At 48.9% G+C, this 13,060-nt stretch overlaps 1 protein-coding gene across 15 annotated transcripts in view; it reads right to left on the bottom strand.

Annotated features, from left to right (window-relative positions):
• DTNB (dystrobrevin beta) overlaps window positions 1-13,060 on the bottom strand; it is a 387,737-nt gene that overhangs the window by 142,003 nt on the left and 232,674 nt on the right. For 13 of the 15 annotated variants that reach the window (XR_005595613.1, XR_005595609.1, XR_005595612.1 and 10 more), the window contains one exon: window positions 4,094-4,183. The exons of the other annotated variants lie outside the window; for them this stretch is intronic. Coding sequence is in view for 7 of the 13 variants with exons in the window: in XM_039528645.1 (XP_039384579.1) it covers window positions 4,094-4,183 (90 nt within the window). In the remaining 6 variants the exon portion in view is untranslated. The remainder of the gene's footprint in view (window positions 1-4,093; window positions 4,184-13,060) is intronic. 15 annotated transcript variants of the gene reach the window in all.

Here is a 13,060-nt window from a genome sequence, read left to right as displayed (position 1 = left end):
TTCATGTTCTCTGTATGTATAAATATCTTCTTGCTGTATGTTCCATTCTATGCATCTGATGAAGTGGGCTGTAGCCCATGAAAGCTTATGCTCAAATAAATTGGTTAGTCTCTAAGGTGCCACAAGTACTCCTGTTCTTTTTGTGGATACAGAATAACACAGTTGCTACTCTGAATCCTGTCATTTACTTGTAGTCACTGCTCTGAAGCCAATCTCACAGGATTCTCACTCTTACGACTGTTCCTTCTAACACAAGACCAGCAAAACTCCCACAGCTCCGAATTTTTGGCCTTTGAGGGCAGCAGGAGCAGGGTAGAGTGTGAACCTGAATGAGCCATATTGGCTACCATGCACTACCTGTCCAGGCTATTTTCAAAATGGCCCTTTCCAAGAAATGATAAGATACTTACCGATAAGCAGTTATGTAATAACATAATTTCCCCTACTTTAAAGACATTGGGCCAAATTCTCCAGATGGCTCTGACCACTTTGTGTTGCTTATGGAGTGCAAAGTGGCCATAAACTCACCAGAGGGGAATGGCATAGAGTGAGCACAAGTCATTCCGCTTTCCCCAGTGTAAAGAGGAAGACAGGAGCATGTCAGGGAAAACCTGGGGAGTAACAACTGAGCGTCACTATGCCTAATCCTTCACTGGAATAAAGGATTTTATGCCAGCAGCACAGATTAGAGCAGGGTCCTTCTGCTGTAACTTATGCTGGGGCCAGGCAGCCCTAAGTCAGGGTGCCACAACTGGCTCCCTGAGACCGCCACTCTCCACTGCAGCTTGGACATACTGGAGAAGAAGGGCCGCTGTCTCCACAGGATTCTCACACTTGAATAGTCAGAAGTTTGAGGATGTCCCAAACGAAAAATAGGCTGCAACAGGCAGCAACAGAAAAGACCATCAGAATCAATGAGAAATTTTAGCTGCTAACAGATACCAGAGAGACTCTGACATTGGACTGTGAAAGTAGCAATAAAAATGAGAAAATGAATTCAAATAGAGATATTTGGCCAACATAACATAAAATCCCCCAAATAAAACTCCTCTGGGGGTGTGGTGGAGAGAGCTGGTTCTCTCCTATTTAGGAAATATGTTCTCTGGAGGCTGTTTCCAATCAATATCACTTTACGGATGCGTGAAGAGAGGTCTGTGTTGCTGCTCTGCAGAGGACAGCAAGGGAGATTTCTTTCACACAGGCAGCAGAGTCAACTAAAGCTCGTTAAAAAATTAAAACGTGTTAAGAAATTTCTAAATTTCTAAGCTGTTTTCATTTCATGGGGTTCAAGACAGACCCATGTTTCATTTTTTCAACATTTTAATTGAATTTTTATCAATGGTTATTGAAATTGGTTTCCCACGAAACCCAATTTTCAATAAATGAAGCATTTTTATAACAGTTTTGATGTTTTTTAAAAATTGATATAAAGTGGAATGGGGACAGTTGGTCCAAGTATCTCTCTTTTGTGTCCTTTGTGGATTCCTGGGAGTGTCCCAACTAAGAGCTAGCTTTCTTGGAGGGTTGGAGGTGATCTCCATGACTTGAGTGCACATGGTTTGATTTCAAACCAATTTCAAAGTCCCACACATTATGAGTGGCTTTTAGTCAGAAAATACAATGAATAAGGTTTACATTGTCGTGTCCCAGGGGCATCTCTTGGACCCAGTGAGCTCCCTTCCTCTTTTGAAGACACAGATATAATATAGGGTAATTGGGTGAAATGCAATGGTCTTTGCGACACAGGAGGTCAGACAGGATAATCTAAAGGCCCCTTCTGTCCTGAAATTCTATGAAACTATAAAAGGAGAGGGAGTGATTATTAGTATTATTATTCACTCAGTGTGTATGAGTCCTGGAATGGCAGGCCACCTCCATCTTTGGCAATGACTTTTTGTGGTGCATAGAGAATCCCACCAGTTTATCTCAGGCAGAAGGATGTAATCTGTACATGGGATTCTTGATGGCTGGGAGAGATCAAAAGCATGGCTATGGGAGGTGGAGGCTTCCTCGGGGATGTGGAGGAGCACTCTCTCCTGATCAGCTCTGCCAGACACACTGAGGGCAGAATTTATTTATTTAAAAAAAAACTTGTCAATATGTTTTGGAAGGAGCAAAATCCTCTCTCTGAGACGAAGTGTTCCAACATTTTGCAATGTGGCAGCTATTAGCTACATCTAGTAGTTTCTCAAATCTCATGTATGTGCCTTGAAGTGCAGTCAGTGTGACAGCCCCTCATTACCAGCTCCTTTTCATCTTAACCCGTGTGGCAAATTGCCGGCACTATTATGATGGGTCTCGCGCTTTCTCTTCTTTGGGAGGGGGGTTCAGGGCGCCATTTCTTGCCCCTGAATTTGAATATTAATTGCCCCACTAGTGTCCTAGAGGAGGAGAGTGGATAGGGAGGGACCCGGGCCCGCCCTCTACTCTGGGTCCCAGCCCAGGGATAGCGGTAAACCACTTGAACTGACGGTTCCTTCCCCTGGCTACTTCCCTCTCCTGCCCTTCAGCTTGTGGGGGCTTCCTGCCCTCCCTCTGCACAAGCCAGGTGCCCCTTACCTAGGGTCTTGGACTTCTTAGCCCACCACAGCACTTCTCCAAACTGTCCTCTGCTTCCCTTCAAACTGTTCTCTGCTCCAGCACCAATCCTTTCTGCTCCAACTCCTTCAAACTGCTCTCTGCTCCAATACCAATCCTTTCTGCTCCAACTCCTTCAAACTGCTCTCTGCTCCAATACCAATCCTTTCTGCTCCAGCTCCCACACTGTCTGATTAAAGCAGGGGTTTTTATCATGTGACTGACTGCAGGTGCTCTAAATTGGCTTCAGGTGCTCTAATTAACCTATAGCAAACCTTCTTCCCCTTACAGGGAATAAGGCTCCCTTCTAACCCCCTCCTGCTGCCCTCTGGCCACGCTGTATCACACCTGAAATAACTACATTAATCCTTTGACGTGGGGAGTCAGGAATGCCTTGCTTGTTACATGGTGGACAGTGCTATATGCTCTGGGTAAAGAGGTGTTAGCAGAGAATAGTGACTCAACTTTCAGGGGGAATGACTGACTTCTCTGCATGATTTGGAAAGCTAGAGCTCATCTTTCCCACATATCTGTGGGACAGAAATTGCTAAATGGAAGAATGATGGCATATGGCCTTCTTCCAAAAATCTTAGCCAGTGGAGACGTGTGGACAGGTTGATGCAAAGTCTCCAGGCCCACCCTCTAGGGCCTCCTCTTCCTCTTTCTCTCCAGCACAGATTCGCCTCTGTCAATGGATCATTAGGCCCCAAAGTGGGGTGGGGAAGACTTGCAGGCCAGGGAAGCAAAGTGGTAGAAAATGAAGTTATGGTGGAGTGAAGCCACCGTGCTTTAGAGCTCTGGGGGAAACCTTTCTAGACCTCTCTCTTTATACAGAATCTAGATTTACAGATACAAAAGGTAAATGCACACAGCCACTAATTGTAAGTGAGAAGAGAGGATCTCTCCAAAGCGCTTACCAAACTTCTTTCACACTGTTTAGGAAAGATAAAGGACTGGAGTTTTGAGACCATGGCATGTTACGCAAGTCATGCACATGTGTATTTTCAGAATGATTTGAAGGATTTTCGACAGACTTGCCCCAGTTGCATCTGCTGGGGCACATATACCCTTGAGTAGAGCAGTGAATAGGATCTAAAAAAAAATGGTTTAGTGTCCATGGACCACTATGCTGAAACCATTTTCGTGTTTGCCTAGAACTACCATTAAATTGTTTACAGTAACAAATGTGGCCAGTTTTTAATGCATTTTTAGGACTAAGTTCATAATTGAAAAAAAAAATTCAAGTGAGAGTTGCACAAAACCCTGAGAAAACTCTGAAGACACCAAAAAATATGTTTTTGATTTAAATAAAATTCATCCTGGGATAAAGGGTGAGAAAAGCCCTGCACACCATATAAGCACCAGGTAAGCTCTTAATACGAGGCTTAAGTGGTGTGGAGGGCCTTGTGCAGACCTACTGCCACGGGGTGACTTTCACCTCCCAACTGTAAATCTCCCAAAGAAAACAGCATTATTGTCCCCATCCCCACTCCATGAAAGCTTCCCTAACACTAACCGTGTACCGTTCTGTAGCCGGCTCACATATGTTGCTATCAGTGCATGCTCATCAGCTAACCGATTGGCAGTGTCCAGTCTGTACTGCAACCTAGTAGTAATGAAGGCAAAGAAAGCAAACAAAACATAAAAAATAAATATAAAGGAAATTATTAATGTGTTAACAAAACACACATAACAGTAATTAAAATGAACACAGATGGATGAAAAACGCACATATGTTTCAACAAGAGTCACATGAAAATGATAGCTACTAACAACTGGGTGCTCACAGATATTCCCCTCAAATACCCTATCAATCTGTGAGGTTCCTTCCAACCTGGAAGGCACACACATATCACAAGGATTTTAAGATAGCAAGTCATTTTAAAATATGTTTTTGCTTCTCAAATTTCCTGTGTCTATGTAATTTTCTTTCGTTCCTGTATTAGGTATTCAAAACTGCTCTTTCCGCATGACAATTCCAATTAATTCCTACTCTAGACATGTCCAGGAAGGAATTTGTTTTGGAGATATCTTTTAAAACATGACACCTATTGCTTTCAGTGGCAGCGCACTGGATATTCTGAAACCACAATCCACATTTCTCAGACACACAAGCTCTTTCTTCTTTGTAAGGTGCAGCTGGTTGCTATATAAATCTGCCTGAAGCATAGCAAGACCTTATAATGAAGCAGCAAAATGGAATTACCCTCGTAAACCCCTATGGGCAACAAGCAACCTTTCCAGTAATGGGTTTGTAACAAGAGAGAGAATTAACATTAAGCACTGTACAGAAAGAACTCCTGAGCAATCTATGGGCGCCTGTCTTTTGTGAAACCTGACTACTGTGAGATACTGAAAAGCTTTAATTTTAGATCCCCATTATAGCAGGCCTACGGTTGTAACCACTATGCCGAAGACAGCAAAACAGTTTCCATTATAACCTGTTTCATATGTTCTTACCTTTGTGAAAAATTCAGCAAAAATGGTTGAACTTTTAAACTTGAAATGGACATAGCCCTAGGGTGACCAGACAGCAAATGTGAAAAATTGTGATGGGGGTGAGAGGTAATAGGAGCCTATATAAGAAAAAGACCCAAAAATCAGGACTGCCTCTATAAAATCGGGACATCTGGTCACCCTACACAGCCCTCATTGAAGACTAGCACTTTTAGTTTTTGGGGGAAAAAAGGGTTTTAATTTAAAATATAATGATGTCTGAAAACTGTCCTGATCATGCATTGCAGATTTTTCACTCAGTCTCTAAGTGTATTGCACATGAGTGTGCAACTACATTAACTGACAAAAAACGTTGTTAATGCAGAGTTAAGTTTGCCCAGTGGTTTCGCCTGCCTTGCTGAGTTCAGCAAAACTCAAACCGTGGAAAACCAGGAAATGAAGAGTTAAGGTACATGCCAACACAACCTTTGCAGTTGAGGCACTGCTGTGGCTGGCCAAACGTTAAAGGATACTATGTCATTCCTAAGTGATCCTTCCCGTCCTGTACACTTTGTTACAGTGGGATGGTGGTAATAGTTGAATAACCCCATTCAGCCATTAGCACTTCAGAAGCAATTCACATGTAAAAAGTTGCTCCTTGCTGTCTGATGTCCTCTGCTGCTGTGAGCACACCACAGGCAGCAGTTTACTAGAGGGTCACATAGTTCCTTGGTTATGTAGGCTAAGCTGTACATACGCCGAGCCAGGCCCCCTGTGCAGACAGCAGCCAGGCCTCTCCAACCACACCCTAGCCCACACAGTTCACTGCTGCTCCAGACGCCCCCTTGCCCCTGACCTCATATAGAGATTGCTTGTACTTGAACTCTGAATTTCCTACTTTTCAGAGGGTTAAGCTTAGCAACACTCCACATTCGGGAAGGCCACCAGGCACCAATGGGAAACTGTAACTATGCGTTAAAGTGTCTGGGCATTTAATTCCTTGGTTTGAAAACAAAATAATTTCTTAGCACACCCATTTACGACAGCGCCGCACTCTTCCTCCACTGCCCCGGCCCGTGGTCAATGATTCCCCTGGCCACAGAATGGGCTGGCTGTATGCTAGGCCCTTCGCTGCCTCTGCATCATCTCCTCAGCTCCCATCTCTCTGTCCTTCCCCAAACATCCTCCCCATAGACGGCGTGTGATTCCTGCATGTGGAGAGGCTGGGCATAAGCACTGGAAGCTCCCAAGAAGTGCATGGAGGCACTGGCACCTGGACTGTGGCTCTGGTCCCCTGCTCTGCCCCCGCTCGGCCTTCTCCCCCTGAGGCCCTGCCCACGTTCCGTTCCACTCCACTCCGCCGCAGGCTCTGCTCCTGCTTGGGCCCCCTGCCCACCACACGCTCCTTTCTCCTCCTTCCCCAAGGCCCCCCTCCTGCTGCTTATGCCTCTCCACCCCTGCGGGCGGCGGGGGAGGGGCTCAAGGGAGGAGGTGGAAAGGCATCAGGGGAAGAACTGGAGCGGGGACAGGAAGACGAACAGTGTGGGTGGGGCCTCAGGGTGGAACACAGGTGGGGTTATGGCCCGGGTGCAGGGGCGGCTCTAGGCATTTTGCCACCCCAAGCACGGCAGGCAGGCTGCCTTCGGCGGCTTGCCTGCGGAGGGTCCACTGCCTGCGGGAGGTCTGCCGAAGCCGCGGGACCAGTGGACCCTCTGCAGGCATGCCACTGAAGGCAGCCTGCCTGCTGCCCTCGCGGCGCTGGCAGAGAGCCCCCCGCGGCTTGCCGCCCCAAGCATGCGCTTGGCGTGCTGGGGCCTGGAGCCGCCCCTGCCCGGGTGCCCTATCAGCAGCAGCGCGCTGAAGGTGGTGGGTCAGCATGCCACCAGAGGGAGGTGCGCTGCATCCTGTTTGGGGAGCCTGAGCCTCCCCTGACCTCTTATACCCGCCACCCATAATCCTCCCCATGAAGAGGCAGGCGTCAGCATGGGATGCGCAGGTGGAGGAGCTGGAGAGCTAAGGCAGGAATAGTACAGGGACGAGCATGGAGTCAATGGGGACATGATAGTAAGGATGGGCCAGTGGTTAGGAGCCAGGAAACCGGGGTTCAATTTCCTGCTCTGCAACAGACTCGCTGTGTGACCTAAGGCAAGTCATTTAGGTCTTGTCTATCCAGGCAAGTTAATTCAGATTAAGGTAGGGTGTGAATTTACAGTGGAATAGCTATTCTTGAATAGCTCTCTGTGTGACTACTTCTATTCCAGAGTAAATGCCTTATTCTGAATTAGCTTAATCCACAAAGTGGATTAACAGTTAATCAGGAATACTATTCCTGATCAACTCTCCGTTTGGACAAACCTCAAGTCTCTCTGTGTCTCATCTTTCCTTTTATAAAAAAAGGGGACAATAGGATTTCCCTACCTCACAGGGATGTTGAGGATAAATGCATTAAACATTGTGAGGACTCAGATACTAGAGTGATAGGGGCCATGAAAGTACCCATCACTCATGGACTGATTTGGAGGGAACAGAGCTGAAGCCCCTCCAACACCCCCACTGCACAGATCTGACCCTCACCTTTCCACCCTACTCTTTTCTGCACTGGTCCAACACTCCCACTTCCTGCTCCAATGCCCATATCCTCCTCCACCCCCACAACTGCACAGACTTTCCTATCACTCCTTCCACATTCCCTCCAACATGCCCATTGCTTCAAACCTCCCCCTACTCCCTTGCTACTCCAAGCTCCTCCCAACACATCCCCACTCTTTGTGCTTTCCCCACCCCACAGCTTCACCCTCCTCCTTACCACTCCATGCATCTGGTAAGCTTAGAGGGACAATAGGGAGGTGGTGGGGCTGTGAGGAGTGCCTGTACCAGCTGGAGGCAGGAAGGCGCAAGTGAGTGGAGATGCAAATTCCCTATGGTAGATCTGGGCCTAGTGTACGGGGAAGGTGTTCTATACATCCATCTGGCAGCACAAGAGGCACAGAGATGTATGAAATGGCCCATTCATCTCAATGAGGTGTTCTCTGCTCAGTGACAACACTTAATTGAGATAAACACAGCCTGAAACAACAGCTCTGAGACATGTGAACAGATCCATTTATCTCACCAGCCGTTCTCATCCTCACCTCCCCACTGTCAGTGCTTGTGAGCCTGTGACATGCACCTGTCTCAGCACTTTGTGCTTGGTGCATGCTCTGACCATGCCTGTTCTCAACTCTCCATGCAGAGGAGCAGAGCTTCCACACTGGGGAAGGTGAAAGAGACACTCTGATGAGACACTATAATAAGAGTCAGATTGTGCTCTGGTGCTTTGAGGGTACCAACGTACAAGACACACTCCCACCACTCTAGATACTTATATAGCTCCTTTCACAACAGTATCTCAACACATCACTGCCATTAATGAAATCACAGACAAAACACTTTGTTAAGACACAGTTAAGGTTACCTGGTGGTATATTTAGACCTGCCTCTGTGCAGGGGACTGGACTAGATGGACTATCGAGGTCCCTCCCAGTCCTACATTTCTATGATTCTATCTCTTGCCCTTTCAGAATATCAAGTTCAGCAAAACTCAAACGTCTGAAAACCAGGAAATACAGAGTTAAGGTACATATCCGAGCAACTTTAACTTTGCCCCCCTGGAGCTGGCAAAAGTCACTGGAATTATCTGCATGCACTTCAGCTGAATTCATTGTTAGATGCAACTGTATCGAATGGTGGAATTAGTTGGAGCGGCTTGGCAGTGCTGTGATTGTGAGAATGGTCCAAAATTCAGGTGAAAAAAATCAGTAAAAACCAAGTAACAGCTTTTGTAAAACCTGGGAAGTTTTCAGTAAAAAAAAGAAATAAAAAGAAATTAAAAGGGCCTTAGACATGTGGTACAAACACACTTAGTGTGCAGCAGGCTGAAACACTGTAGGTTTACAGCCCAGCTTGCTGCTCAGTAAATATTTGTGTGGAGTATAGGGCATGTGTAGGTAGCTCCTGTCCAGTACAGTGCAACGGCTGAGAGTTATGAGCAAACAGGGCAGAGTTAAGGTTGTGTGGGCGCGTACTGTAAGGAACAGTTATTAACCTTTCAACAACTGTTGTTCTTCGAGATGTTTTTCACATGTCCATTCCACTGTAGGTGATCATGCGCTCCAGTGCACATTTGTCAGAGAGATTTTCCCTTAGCGGTACCCATTGGGGCAGCTAGAGCGCCTTGTGGTACCTTAGCAAAGAGTCCTGTGGCACCTTATAGACTAACAGACGTTTTGGAGCATGAGCTTTCGTGGGTGAATCCCCACTTCGTCGGATGCATGTATTCACCCACGAAAGCTCATGCTCCAAAACGTCTGTTAGTCTATAAGGTGCCACAGGACTCTTTGCTGCTTTTACAGATCCAGACTAACATGGCTGCCCCTCTGATACTTGTGGTACCTTGTGCACACCGCGCAGGCATAGAGGTGGAGCCCCCCTTGGCCCCCCTCAGTTTCTTCTCACTGGAAGACTCTGACAGAGAGGGGAAGGAGGGCAGGTCAGTGAATGGGTTTGTGCGACTCATAGACTTTAAGGTTAGAAGGGACCATTATGATCATCTAGTCTGACTTCCTGCACAACGCAGGCCACAGAATCTCACCCCGCACTCCTGTAACAAACCCCTAACCTATGTCTGAGTATTGAAGTCCTCAAATTGTGGTTTGAAGACCTCAAGCTGCAGAGAATCCTCCAGCAAGTGACCCATGCCCCATGCTGCAGAGGAAGGTGAAAAACCTCCAGGGCCTCTGCCAATCTGCCCTGAAGGAAAATTCCTTCCCGACCCCAAATATGGCGATCAGCTAAACCCTGAGCATGTGGGCAAGACTCACCAGCCAGCACCCAGGAAAGAATTCTCTGTAGTAACTCAGATCCCACCCCATCTAACATCCCAACACAGACCACTGGGCGTACTTACCTGCTGATAATCAAAGATCAGTTGCCAAATTAATTGCCAGAATTAGGCTATCCCATCATACCATCCCCTCCATAAACTTATCAAGCTTAGTCTTGAAGCCAGATATGTCTTTTGCCCCCACTACTCCCCTTGGAAGGCTGTTCCAGAATTTCACTCCTCTAATGGTTAGAAACCTTTGTCTAATTTCAAGTCTAAACTTCCTAGTGTCCAGTTCAGGGGTCGGCAACCTTTCAGAAGTGCTGTGCCAAGTCTTTATTTATTCACTCTGATTTAAGGTTTTGCGTGCCGGTCATACATTTTAATGTTTTTTAGAAGGTCTCGCTCTACAAGTCTATATATTATATAACTAAACTAGTGTTGTATTGTAAAATAAACAAGGTTTTCAAAATGTTTAAGAAACTTCATTTAAAATTAAATTAAAATGTTGATCTTACGCCACCAGCCTGCCCAGCCCGCTGCTGGTCTGGGGTTCTGTTCACCTAGGCGACAGTGGGCTGAGTGGGGCCTGCGGCCGGGACCCCAGCTGGGAAGGGTCTGGCAGCCAGAACACCGGACAGGCAGCGGGCTGTGTGGGGCCAGCAGCCGGGACCCCAGATGGGCAGTGGGCTGAGCGGCTCAGCCCACTGCCGCTCAGGGGTTCCATCCGCCGGCTCCTGCCAGCCGGGATCCCGGCTGCCGGACCCGCTCAGCCCACTGCCAGTCTGGGGTCCCGGCCCTGCCCACATACAGTGGGTATCTCTCTGGTTCTGGCCCATTCTCTTCCTCTCTCTGCACTGAGCTGAGGGTGGGAGTGGACCGAGCACAGGGCTCTGGGTGAAGGGTCTGCCCAGGAGCTAGAATGAGGGAGGGGGCTCAGGGTTGGGGCAGGAAGTTTGGGTGTGGGTGTATTTACCTGGGCAGCTCCCATTTGGTGTGAGGGGTGCAGGTGGGAATGTGAGTGGGGGTGCAGGAGCTCCCGTTTGGTGCTCAGGGTGGGGTGGGGATGTCCGGGGTGCATGGGATGTGGGGGCTGGGGATGTGGGGGCTGCAAGAGTCAGGGCAGAGGGCTGGGGGCATGTGAGGGGGGTGCAGGTGTCAGGGTAGGGGGGCTGGGTATGTGTGGGGGTGCCAGAGTCAGGGCTGGGGTCATGGGGGGGTGAAGGAGTCCACAGAGGGCTGGGTAGTACAGGGCTCAGGGCAGGGGCCTGGGGTGTGTGGGGGTGCAGGGCTCAGGGCAGGGTGACTGCCCCCCCAGAACCCCCAACCCCCCCGCTCCTTGTCCCGACTACCCCCTCCTGGGACCCCACCCCCTATCTAAGCCTCCCTGCCCCTTGTCCCCCGACTGCCCCCCTACGACCCAACCCCCTACCTGTCCCCTGACTGCCGCAACCCTTATCCACACCCCCACACCCAGACAGATCCCCTGGACTCCCATGCCTATCTAACCACTCCCTGCCCCGACAGGACCCCCAGAAATCTGGACCCATACAACCCCCCCCGCTCTCTGCCTGCCCCAACCCCTCTCCACACCCCTACCTCCTGACAGCCCCCCCAGAACTCCAGACTCATCCAACCCCCCCAGCGCCTTGTCTCCTGACCACCCCCTCCAGAGACCCCCCCACCCTAACTGCCCACCCAGGACCCTCCTTGCTCCCTGTCCCCTGACTGCCCTGACCCCTATCCACCCCCCAAACAGACCCGGGACTCCCATGCCCCATCCAACGCCCCTGCTCCCTGACTGCCCCCTCCAGAGACCCCCGCCCTAACCACCTCCCGGGATCCCACCCCATCCAACCCACCCTGCTCCCTGTCCCTTGACTGCCCCCACCCCTTACCCAACCCGACCCTGGCCCCCTTACCATGAGGCTCCCCGCTCATCCAGAGCCCTGCTGCTGCGTGCGCAGCCCCGCCCCGCCCCTCAGAGCGCTGCATACGCAGCAGCAATGCTCCGGATGAGCGGGGAGCATCCTTCCCTCTCCACAGAGCCAAACGCTGCCCCACGGGAGCGTGCAGCCCCAGCCCCCAGAGTGCTGTGTGCGCGCGCAGCGACAAAACTTTAGGGGAACGGGGGGAAGGGGCCTGCGGCTTGCTGTGCTCTGGCCGGCGCTCCGGCCCAGGACTGCGGACCCCACGGTTTGCCGCGTCGGCAGGATTTTTAATGGCACACGGAGTCCCAGCAGGCAGCCACGTGCCATTAAAAATTGGCTCGCGTGCCATCTTTGGCATGCGTGCCATAGGTTGCCGACCCCCTGGTCCAGTTTATATCCATTTGTTCTTGTGTCCACATTGGTACTAAGCTTAAATAATTCCTCTCCTTCTCTAATATTTATCCCTCTGATATATTTATAAAGAGCCATCATATCGCCCCTCAACCTTCTTTTGGTTAGGCTAAACAAGCCAAGCTCTTGGAGTCTTCTTTCATAAGGCAGGTTTTCCATTCCTCGGATCATCCTAGTAGCCCTTCTCTGTACCTGTTCCAGTTTGAATTCATCCTTCTTAAACATGAGAGACCAGAACTGCACACAATATTCCAGATGAGGTCTCACCAACGCCTTGTATAACGGTACTAACACCTCCTTATCTCTACTGGAAATACTTTGCCTGATGCATCCTAAAACCACATTAGCTTTCTTAATGGCCATATCACATTGGCGGCTCATAGTCATCCTGTGATCAACCAATACTCCGAGGTCCTTCTCCTCTTCTGTTACTTCCAACTGACGTGTCCCCAATTTATAACTAAAATTCTTGTTATTACTCCCTAAATGCATGACCTTGCACTTTTCACTATTAAATTTCATCCTTTTACTACTACTCCAGTTTACAAGGTCATCCAGATTTTCCTGTATGATATCCTGGTCCTTCTCTGTGTTACAGTTACGGAAAGGTCAGTAACTGTTTCTTCCTCTTTAAGTGATTGTAGGTGTCGATTCTACTATTGGTGACTCACAAGCAGTTCCAATCGGAGGTGGGTTTGGAATCTGTTTGAACCAGGACTGGAGGACCACTTGTCCAAATTTAGTATTGTCTCTAGATTGTTGAGACAGTGTAGCGAGGGGCAAATCATAGGGCTGGAAAGGAACTTGAGAGGTCATCTAGTCCAGTCCCCCGCACTAATGGTAG

Source organism: Mauremys reevesii, linkage group 3, assembly GCF_016161935.1.
Source record: "Mauremys reevesii isolate NIE-2019 linkage group 3, ASM1616193v1, whole genome shotgun sequence".
Classification (NCBI taxonomy): domain Eukaryota; kingdom Metazoa; phylum Chordata; order Testudines; family Geoemydidae; genus Mauremys; species Mauremys reevesii.
The sequence above is the reverse complement of the archived record's forward strand: the minus strand, read 5'-3'. Positions and strand labels throughout refer to the sequence as shown.